Below are 11143 nucleotides of genomic sequence, written 5' to 3' on the forward strand. Positions count from 1 at the left end.
TGGTGTGAGGTACAGATCTTGTTTCATTTTTCTGCAAATGGATCTCCAGTTTTGCCAGCACCATTTATTAAACAAATATTCTCTTCCCCATTTAATGAATTTTGGGCCTTTGTCAAAGATCAGCTGACTTGATCTATTTCTGGGTTCTCAATCCTATTCCATTGGTCTATGTATTGTCATTAAATCAATACCAGGCAGTTTTGGCTACTGTGGCTGTATAGCAGGTTTTGAGATCCGGCAGTGTGAGACTTCCCACTTTGTTTTTCTTCTTCAATAGTGCTTTGCTTATCCGAGGTCTCTTTCCTTTCCATATAAAGTTAGTGATTGGTTTTCCCATATCCGTAAAGAATTTTGATGGGATCTGGATTGGGATTGCATTGAATGTATAGATTGCTTTGGGTTTAATTGTTTTTTTTAGCTTAAGTTTTTCGTTTTGCCAAGTGATGTACTCACTTCCTGTTGAGAGCTGTCCAGTGCTGTGGGTTTGTTGTTAATGCAAGTGCAGGAAAACTATTGCACATTAAAAGTATCTGACAGTAAATGATGGGATTTTTGCGGGTGGAGTGGGAGGGGGGTAGACCTGGTACATTAAATCTCTTTCTGGCTAACGTAGATTCCTGACTTTTATTTTTATTGCCACTAGAAAATCTAGACTTCTCAGGCTCTTCTCTGTGTCCTAGGTAACAGCTGTTTATCATGGTTTAAAGGCTTGCTATCTTGGCTTAATTCAAATTCTTGCCATTCAGTTTCATTCGTGACTATTAGAATTAAGGAAGTATGTCATAGTTCAAAATTTAATTTAAGGGGGGGTATGCAGGCATTTGACTGCTAACCAGAAAGGTTGGTGGTTCAAACCCACCAGCTGCTCCTTGGAAGGAAGACTGGGCAATCTACTTCTGTAGAGATACTGCCTCAGAAACCCAAGGAGGGGTCGCTATGAGTCAGATCCAACTTGATGCAGTGAATTTGGCCTTTGGTTTTTTTATACAGGCTTTGGGTTGTACATTTGTGTTCTGGTTGCATCTTTGTGAATCTTGGTTATATACCTTCTGACTTATTTCTCATCTGTAACATGGGAAATCGTGCCTACTCTCTGGGATTGTTCTTTAATCCATTCAACAAATGTCTGAGTGGCAGCTATGTACTGTGGATTGTACAGTGCTGAAGGAAACAGTCCCTGCTTCACGGTTGTGAGCATTAAATTAATTAAGAGTGTGGAACCAAAACATACTGCCATTGAGTTAATCCAACTCACAGTGACCTTAAAGGACAGAGTTGTACTGCCCCATAGGATTTCTAAGGCTATGAGTCTTTACAGAGGCAGACTGCCTCATGTTTTCCCTGCAGAGCAGCTGGTGTCTTTGAACTGCTGACCTTTTTGTAAGTAGCCAAGTGCTTTAGCCACTACACTACCAGAGCTCCTGAGAATGTGGATAGCACGGGGCAGTGCCTAGCACTCATAATGTCATTGACCCCTGTCTCTTTTCCATTTTTCTGTTTTGAAAATGTTTTTGAAATACCTCTTCAATTTGCTCATTCCACTGTTTTCACTTTTGTCTCCCTAGGTTAGACTTGTCTTTCATTCCAAGATTATAACGTGTGAAGATAATTTTCCTTAAATGTTACTTAATCATGTCTCCCCACCTTTTGAAAAACCTTCAGTATTCTTCCTCATTAAGCTCCATATCCTATCTCCCTGAGCTTTATTTTCTCTATCTAATTTCTAAGGTCATTATAATCTGACTACCAAGTAAATGTACTTTCCATTAAAAGTACTAAATAATTCTTAACATTTTTTTGAGGATTTACTGTGTGGTAGGCACTGTCCTAAGAACTTTACGTCTCTTTTTTCTTTATCCTTGAACTGTCCTATGTGATAGGTCCTTTTATTATCTCCTGTTTGTCTATGCAAAAAGTGAGCCACAGAGAAGTTAAGTAACATGTCCAGGATTGCACAGCTGGGATGTGTCAGAGGCTTGGATTGAATTCAGATGCAGTATCAGTCTGCACGCCCAGCCGCCACTGTGTATACCCGCGCCTTCATTCATTCACCACCGTGTTCTCGTTCTCTTTTCCTCCTGCGCTGTGTTTGCTCTGGGTGCTCTTCCTGGGGCGCTTTTCTTCACTTGTGTTCCTTCTGTTGACATTCTGCCGAGCATCTGGACACACGCTACTCTGGTTTTGGAAGCTTTTGCTTATAGAAGGCCGGGATGACTGCTAAGGGTTTTCTGTCTCAGAACATCTAGCACTATGCTAAGCTTTCAAATATATATTGTTTGGTTTTGGGGCTTAGGAAAAGTTTAAAAAGGTCATTTGAGTCTTTTAAAGCATTTTAAGGGCATTGAAGAATTTATGACTAGGCTAAAGATTTGTTACTCAACTTTAACCTCAAAGGGGACAATAAAATCTTATTTAACAATAGCTAGAGATTTTTGGATACAAAAAACCAAAGTCACTGCTGCCCTCAAGTCGGTCCCGACTCATAGCGACCCTTCCTTGGGTTTCCGAGGCAGTATCACTACGAATGTAGATTGCCCAACTTTCCTTCTGAGGACTGGCTGGTGGGTTTGAACCACCTGCCATCTAGTTAGCAGTCAAGTGCCTTAGGCACTACGCCACCAGAGATTTTTGGATAGTTCACATAAAAATATTATAGGGCAGGCCACCTTATAAGGCTTAAAGAGGAAACATATTGAAATGTTTTCTTCTAATCCAAGCCGTCTTTATCAGGGTTCTGAGCTCAGAACAGGAGCGGCTGAAGGCCTGGCCAAGCTGCTGTTCTCCGGGCTTCTGCTCAGCAGCAGGATCCTCTCCCGCCTCGTCTTGTTGTGGTACAATCCTGTGACCGAAGAGGACGTCCGGCTTCGACACTGCCTCGGCGTCTTCTTCCCCGTGTTTGCTTACGCAAGCAGGTATGGAGCCGCTGACGGCCACAGTCCGACGGAAGTCAGCGTGGCCCCTCTGCCCCCGTGAGGGACGTCTGTAGTGTCAGTTTGTCGATGATGTTTGTTTTCTAACTGCATTATAAATGACGAAATGGAAACTCCCCTAGCCTTTCTCTAACTGAATGATTGGCTGTTTCATAGGTGGACTTGTGCTTTATCTTGATGGATTGGATTTTATACATAATATTCTTAAGACTCCTAAGCTTCTTTTCTCCTAATATACTATTTTATCAACATTTTTCATATTCTTTTCATAGGACCAATCAGGAATGCTTTGAAGAAGCTTTTCTTCCAACTCTGCAAACAGTGACCAATGCCCCTGCGTCGTCTCCTTTAGCCGAGATAGATATTATCAATGTTGCTGAGTTGCTTGTAGACTTAACAAGGCCAAGTGGATTGAACCCGCAGAACAAGAATTCCCAAGATTATCAGGTGGGTGAGTGTGAGGGCTGTGCAGAGAAGGTGCAGCACGCAGGTCGTCAGTGTTTTGATACAATAACCCCTCTTCAGTTCTTTGAAATAGCAAGGAGCGGCATTTTGACCTTGAGATTTCTGGTCTGTATGGTGGTGCATGACATAAACCAAAAAAAAAAAAAAAAGATTTTTAGGGAGACCTGGAAGTAATCATATGAAAATAGAACTAATCGATACTAATACCTCTGCTTCTGAAAGAAGTTAACATCTCTTAATTTCTCTTACTGACTCCCTTCCCACCCAACGTTGGTCTTGTTAGGTGCTGTCAGGTTGGTGCCAACTGGCGGTGGCCCTGTGCACAGCAGAACGAGACTCTGCCCGGTCCTGCGCCACCCTCACAGTTGTTGCTATGCTGGAACCCATTGTTGCAAGCACGGTGTCAGACCATCTTGTTAGTGGTCTTCCTCTTTTTCACCGACCCTCTACTTTATCTAACATGTTGTCCTCCGGGGACTGGTCCCTCTTGATACCATGTCCAAAGTATGGTGGACAAAGTCTTACCATCTTCCTAAGGAGTGTTCTGGCTGTACTTCTTCCCAGGCAGGTTTTTCATTCTGGTGGCAGTCCATGGTATATTCAGTATTCTTCACCAACACCCTCATTCCGATGCATCAGTTCTTTGGTCTTCCTTATCCATTCATTCTCCAGCTTTTGCATGCATATTTTCACCTAATCAAAACCAAACTCACTGCCATCGAGCTGGTTTCGACTCATAGCGACCCCTCCTTGGGTTTCTGAGACCGTATGTCCACAGAAGTAGATTGCCCAGTCTTCTGGCGAGTGGCTAGTGGGTTTGAACCACCAGCCCTCTGGTTTAGCCATCATATGCCTTAGGCGTGGCTTGGGTCAGGCGCACCTTAGTCCTCAAGGTGACATCTTTGCTTTTTAACACTTTCAAGAGGTCTTTTCTAATAGATTTGCCCAGTGTAATACATCATTTTACTGATACTATTTATCATTCTGCAGTACTGTCCCAGGAGCTCTGGTGGCCCCGTGCCTAAGGCATTTGACTGCTAATCAGAAGGCTGGTGGTTCAAACCCACCAACCTCTCCTCGGAAGGAAGCTTGGGCAGTCTACTTCCACAGTGATGCTGCCTCAGAAACCCAAGGAGGGGTCACTGAGTCAGATCTGACTTGATGGCAGTGAGAGTTGAGTAGTAGTGTCCTAATGTATGTATCTAGGACTCATTGAGTCTTCAAATATTGGCTTAACTTGCTATATGCCTGATATAGGAAGGAAGATTCACAGAAAGAAACAGTCCTCGAGCTTATTTGGGTTTTTGGTTGAAAGAAGGTAAATCAGCTGCACACTGCTCCACAGATTCAATGTCCACCGGGTTCAGAAACTCTTCAGTGTTGTCTCATCAGACTTGTTACCACCTTTGACAATCACTGTTAGTCATGATTTCAGATGCCACCTGAGTAAGCTGTTGAGTTCTTCTGTAACTTTGTCACTTGGTGACTACATAGAGTCCTTGGGTGTGAGAGATGGTTGAGTACTTGACTACTAACCACAGGCCTGGTCAAACCACCCAGAGGGGTCTGGGAAGAAAGGCCTGGCTGCTTCCAAGGGTCAAGCCTCGACGATCCCGTGGAGTGCAGTTCTGCTCTGTAGCACACAGGGTCACCATGAGTCAGTGGCTTTTGGTTAGTGACTCCGTACTGTGTTCAGGTCACTGTGCTATATGCTATTGGGAACATGAGATTACAAAGAATATCGAGGCAAATTCCAGCAAAGGTCAGAGCTACAGCTGTGAGGTGTTTAGGGGTTGAGAGCAGAGCAGGAGTGGGGGGGGGATGGGGGGGGAGAGCAGCATTCGTAGCTTCATACTCAGGGTAAAATGCAACTAGGTTTTCCTGTGGGTTCTGAAGAGCGGTTTGGATACAGAGGAAGGACATTTTCAGTGAAGGTGTTAAACATATGGGGCCAACAAGTCATATTGGGGAATTAGGGAAAATCATTCTGGCATTATTAGGGGAGAAAGTTAGGATAGATTTTAGGATGCTTTAAAGGCCAAGAATTAGGAGTTGGCCCTATTTGCAGTAAGTATGCAGGGCTTGCAATGGACGGGTTAATTGGATGAATGCTATTTGTTGGGAATACTGATAATGATGGTTATATGAGGTAGATTGGTGAGAGGATGGGAGAGAAGATGTTAAGAGACCAGTGAAAAATGCGGGCAGTTTAGGGATAACAGCCTGAGGTAGAGTAGTAGGGTCAGCAGAGGAGAAAACTTGGGACTAAGAGCCAAGAATGGAGAGCTGTCAGAAGTAGAGGAACTGGGGGGTCTGAGCAGTGCTGGCAGCTTATTGTGGGTGACAGGGCCCCCGAGAACCTGTGCCAGAGTAGTTTATTGGGGGGTACTCTGAGGCTCAACACTGGTGGACGAGTGAGGACAGTAGGTTGGGACAGAGGCGTGCAGCCAAAGACCCTATTGATCTCCTGTGGAGTTCGGAACTGGGAGGCCCTGTGAGCTGTCCAGAACAGAGGCCAGTGGGTGGGGCGGGCCAGCAGTGTTTCTGCAGGGGCCAGTGCATTGGATGTGGCCCAGCAGGGGCTGGGGGTGCACCAGGTGTGGTCCAGCAGGGGCCAATGCACCAGATGTGGCCCAGCAGGGGCCAGTGTGCCAGATGTGGCCCAGCAGGGGCCGGGGATGCGCCAGATGTGGCCCAGCAGGGGTGGCCCAGCAGGGGCTGATGCACTGAATGTGGTCCAGCAGGGGCCAATGTGCCAGATGTGGTCCAGCAGGGGCCGCGGGTGCGCCAGATGTGGTCCACCAGGGGCCGATGCGCTGGACGTGGTCCAGCAGGGGTCAGGGGTGTACCGGATGTGGTCCAGCCCTGGGTAAGGTGGTGTGCCATTGGCAGGGCTCACTCATGGAATCCTTACTTTCAGTCTCATATGCACGCTTCCATCCTAAAGGGGGGATCTGGGTCCTGCACCACAGTGTTCACTACAAAAAGTCAAAAAGAGACCTTATGTGAGGAAGATAGTAAATCCTATTTTCAACACTTTGCATTTAGGATTGTGGCAAGCTAATTTTTCGGGAATGTTTGTTAGCTGTGTAGGACTATATCTATTCGTAGCATTTTTTCTTTACAATGGTTTTTCTCTCGGTTTTCTAGGCCTTAACGGTACATGACAATTTGGCTATGAAGCTTTGCAATGAGATCTTAGCAAATCCATGTTCACCAGACATCCGGGTCTATGCCAAAGCCTTGAGTTCTTTAGAGCTCAGTAGCTGTATCACAAAAGATCTTCTGGTTTTGCTGAATGAGATGCTGGAGGTAAAGATCCGATTATTCTTAGTGTGTATATATTTATCAAGTAAACATATTGTGACTTTGTTCATTTGAAGTAAACATTTCCCTCATGTATTTCACATACATTTTAGGAGTTTTCAAACAATTTTTTATCAGTCTGTAACTTTTTTGAAGGGAGATTAGGAAATATCACATTTGACGGGTTAATAATGTTTTCTGTTACAGCAAGTAAAAGATAGGCTGTGTCTGAGAGCTGTGGAGAAAGTGAAGACTCAGTTAGAAAAAGGAAATCAAGAGTGTGGTGACCAACCCGCAGCAGCCCGGGATGCCCAGATGACAATGACTACGCAGAATGAAGACGGTGAGGACGTCCTAACCTGAGTAGTTAGGATTCTCTTTCGTCTTTACTGAGATGCACTGTGTCTTTAATATGTCTGACCGAATTTCAGAATAGAATAGAAATTTCTTCTAAGTAATCCCTTGGGAGAGAAGCTGGCTGCTGAGCGTTTGTCCCCCTCTCTTAGCCTGAGTGTGTGTTTCTCACCTGCTGCCCGTGACCACTCTCGTTAGGGGGGTTTTGCTTCTTTTCCAGTCTGTACATCTTCTCAGCGGTGATGGTAACTTTTCAGTAGCTGCTAATGGAATTGTCATTTCTGCTTTATGAATAATGGACTTGAAAAGACCATTTAAAATATTTCATAAGACTGTCTTTTGTTTACATTGTTGTCTTATTTCTTCTAACAGAAAAGAATAAGGAAACATACAAGACTCCTCTTAGGGTTACGAAAGCGACCCGAGCATCAAAATCCACCCAGCAGAGGACTAACAGAGGTAGTATGTGGGTTGATTCATGTGTGGCTTTTAGCTTTATAATAAAACGGTTTTCAAATTTGTCTTCCAATGAAATATTTCGCAAGTTTCTTTCCTTGTTTCCTTAGGGATAAAGATTTTTAAATGTTAAAATATCCTTACCTTTCCTTTTAATTCTTTCAACTGATATCAGCAAACTTTGTTTCTAAAAGATTTCTAAAATCATTGTTGCTCCCAAATGCTTTTGATTGAAAGAAATAGGACGCAGAAGATCATTCTGTTGACGATTTGATCGAGTGATGGTTTTATCCACCAGTGGTCTGAGCATTTAGGTCCCTTTTTCCTGCCCAGTATTTTTTTTTTGCTACAGTGTTTCTTCTTTTCTCTCATTTCATATTTCCACAACTTAATTTACTTCTCAAGGTATATCCAACATGGAATAAAGTAAATGCTGAACATTAGGAGATTACTTGGAAAAAAAAATCTAAAATTCCAGATCTTTTTATTGTTTTATTATTTTCTTATTACAAAGGCAGTGCATGCTTATTACAGAAGAATCAGAAAATACATCCAGGCAAAGTACCGTAAAGAACACTAAGAACCCCACTCAGGAGCCAGCCACATTGCAACCCTTGAAAAATATCTTGAGTCCCTTTTTATATGGATTTCACATTTTTATTCTTAAAGTGGAATCTGGCCATAATACTGTTTCATAAGCAATCCAATCCATTATTTAAACACTAACTGCTAAGTATTATCCCAAATTAGTCCCATATTGTTGGATGTTTTCTCAGAGATAAATGAATTAGAAATTTAAAAGGAAATTATGGAAGAAAGCAAAGTCTTAACATGAGTGAGTGGGACATGTAATTGTCACCCCCAGTGTTCTACTGAACAGCTTGGCTTTGATCAGATTGCTCTCAGCCGGATAATAAAGCACGGGAACTCCACCATTTTAAAAAAACACCCCAAGTTCCTTTATGCATGCTCGGTTTCATTCCTTCCCGTGATGAACCTCACTAGGCATGTGCTGTTGTCCTACTTCGTAACTTCATTTCTAGTAAGTAGAATTTTTGCAGTTCCCAGCCTCTGACGTGGCCGTGTGCATATTTGAATATCACAACAGCCATGACCTTACTGGTCAAAGTTCTACTTCCCCGGGGCTGCTTTACGGCCCTAACCACTTCCATCCGAGTTTGCATTAGTTTCTCATAGACCTTGTGCTGCAGACACATAGAGCCCCTTTGCCTCCTTATAACTTGCTCATAATTTCCTTATTTTTCCCTTGCCCAGACTTATTAGAGCTTACAAGAAAAATTAATATAAATTGTCATCTTTCTTGGGTTTCTTTTCATTGTGGGTTTGATCATCGGTATCACGGTGATTGAGAACAAGGAGCAGTGTGTTAAAGAGGGAAAATAAAGGTATTTGGATAACTCAGAAACAAGACTAAAAACAATAAGCGATTGATAATGAAGTCTGATAATGAATTATTCTGTGTTCAAGGACGGAGAAGAGTGACAGCTTCGGTGAGAGTGAGCAGGAGACGCCACACAGCTGAGGCTGACTCGGAAAGGTATGCGTGTGCGTGCGTGTGCGTGTGCGTGCGAGAGAGACACAGAGAGGTGGCTGCCGAGAAGTAGAGATGCCATAGTTCATGTCTTGTGAATGAGAGAAACTCGATATATAACAAAATGGTGAGCCTGTAAACAGCCGTCTTAGATCTACAGTCAGTAATCGAAAGCCTGTCATTTCCTATGGCTTGTGTGCTTTTGCCTATAGTTGGCATGGCTTTTAGTACTTGATAGCCATCTTGGATAAAATGTTCCCTCATTTATGTTCCCATGTAGTCTGCTAATCACAGGACCATATATGCATGAATCTAAAGTTTATCTGGAATTAGCAGACTCTTACAATTTAGAAAGGAGCTCTGGTGGTGTAGTGGTTAAAGCATTGGGCTGCTAACCAAAAGGATAACAATTCGAACTCACCAGCTGCTCCACAGGAGAAGGGTGAAGCAGTCTACTTCCATAAAGATTTATATCCTTGGAAACAGGGCAGTTCTGCTCTGTCCTAAAGGGTCACTCTGAGGCATAACTGATGATGGTAGTGGATTTTGGGTGAGATTTAGGTAACATATGGGTTCTCTACATTTACAGTGATAGAATAATCTGCCTATAATTTGGATACATTAGTGATTTGCATGATAGAGTTAAGTTTTGGTTTCTGCCACTTAAGCCAAAATGGGAAACCCAAAGTTTGTAGCTGTCTTGCCTTATCCTTTCATTGGTAAAACTGTAATGTGTGCATTTTCAGTAGAACTTTAGATTAAGTCTGACGAAATTTATAGTGTCTTTTTGGGAAACTTGCTGCTTACAGTGTTTCAGGAATTTATTACGTAAATGAAGAGAACTGAAATTATTTTTCACTCCTTGAGAATCCACAATGCTCTTTTGGTTATTATGGTTATGGCCCCTGTTCAGAAGTTTCATTGCAAAAACTTGGTTTTGTTTTTTCTGTATAATATTGGGTTCCATATAGATACAGACATGTGGCTAGGTTTTCCAGGATTCATGTTGGTGGATTCCAGTCACTGTTTTTTGGTTGAGAATTTAGTTCAAGCTTAGTCAATGGACTCAGGTTATCAATTCCAGTCAGTCACAGATGAACAGGAGGTCTATTTTGAAGTAAACTGTAGTTGGAGAACCTGTATTTAAATTGGTACTTTGGACATCTGTTTAGTGACTGTGACGTTCCAGAGCCAGAGTCAGAAATGAAGATGAGGTTACCAAGACGGGCCAAGACAGCAGCACTAGAGAAAAGCAAGCTGAATCTTGCACAGTTTCTCAATGAAGACAGAAGTTAAGAGAGATGATGGAGGTGGAATTCTTTGTAAAAATGCCCTTTAAAATGATTTCAGTTATTTACTTTTAATAAAGTTACCTTTGTGTCAAATTCAGAACAAAAATGCCTGACTTCTTTATTAGACTTCCTGCTGTGTGGCTCCCCGTTGACCGGGCCAGTGGGGAAGCAGCAGGACAGTCTCTCAGTGCTGCAGCCGTCACTGAGGTCTGTTCCGTCGGGGTGGGAGGTGGCCCTGAAACAGCACTTCTAAACACGCTGCCTCGGTGGGTCTTAGCAGCCCTCAAGTTTCAAATGTTGGCATTATGGAAAACTTGAAAATACAATACAATCAGTAGCTTGCATTTGAGAAGCTTATGAGTTTAGAGGAGGCAGATCCAACATCACTGAAAATGCCACAACACACATTTAAAAATGAAATCGTACAAACTGGCCAGGAAGGAGCTTATTATTTTCAGGAAAGAGAGTTCAATGAAACAATTCCACTGAAATCTTTTAATGGGATAGGGAAGTGTGAAGCTTCTCCACGATATTCTGGAGGCATTTCATCCATGACTCTGCTTGGCCTCAGCCTGCTGGTGTCCACAGGGCAATGGGTTAGCCTGTAATGTGCTAACAGCCCTGAGTGCTGGTCCTGCTGTCCTGGCCACGTGTGTGAGCCGGGCCCCGGCGTGTTCATGGAGTCACAGCTGAAAGAGCATTGGGCTAAGAAACCAAGACCAAGATGCTACTTCGAACCCTTCCAGGTCCTGTGGCCTTATGCCTTCCTTTCATCATCTCCAAGGTGA

At 43.2% G+C, this 11143-nt stretch overlaps 1 protein-coding gene across 1 annotated transcript in view; it reads left to right on the forward strand.

Annotated features, from left to right (window-relative positions):
- Positions 1-10359, forward strand: part of NCAPG (non-SMC condensin I complex subunit G) — a 110135-nt gene extending 99776 nt beyond the window's left edge. The window contains exons 15-21 of the mRNA XM_007957363.2: positions 2731-2912; positions 3203-3377; positions 6546-6707; positions 6909-7044; positions 7428-7514; positions 9000-9069; positions 10236-10359. Of these exons, the coding sequence (XP_007955554.2) occupies positions 2731-2912; positions 3203-3377; positions 6546-6707; positions 6909-7044; positions 7428-7514; positions 9000-9069; positions 10236-10359 (936 nt within the window). The remainder of the gene's footprint in view (positions 1-2730; positions 2913-3202; positions 3378-6545; positions 6708-6908; positions 7045-7427; positions 7515-8999; positions 9070-10235) is intronic.
- Positions 10360-11143: the final 784 nt, after the last annotated feature.

This window comes from Orycteropus afer, unplaced genomic scaffold (genome assembly GCF_000298275.1).
Source record: "Orycteropus afer afer isolate SDZICR_OR568_19922 unplaced genomic scaffold, OryAfe1.0 scaffold00733, whole genome shotgun sequence".
NCBI classification, from domain to species: Eukaryota; Metazoa; Chordata; class Mammalia; order Tubulidentata; family Orycteropodidae; genus Orycteropus; species Orycteropus afer.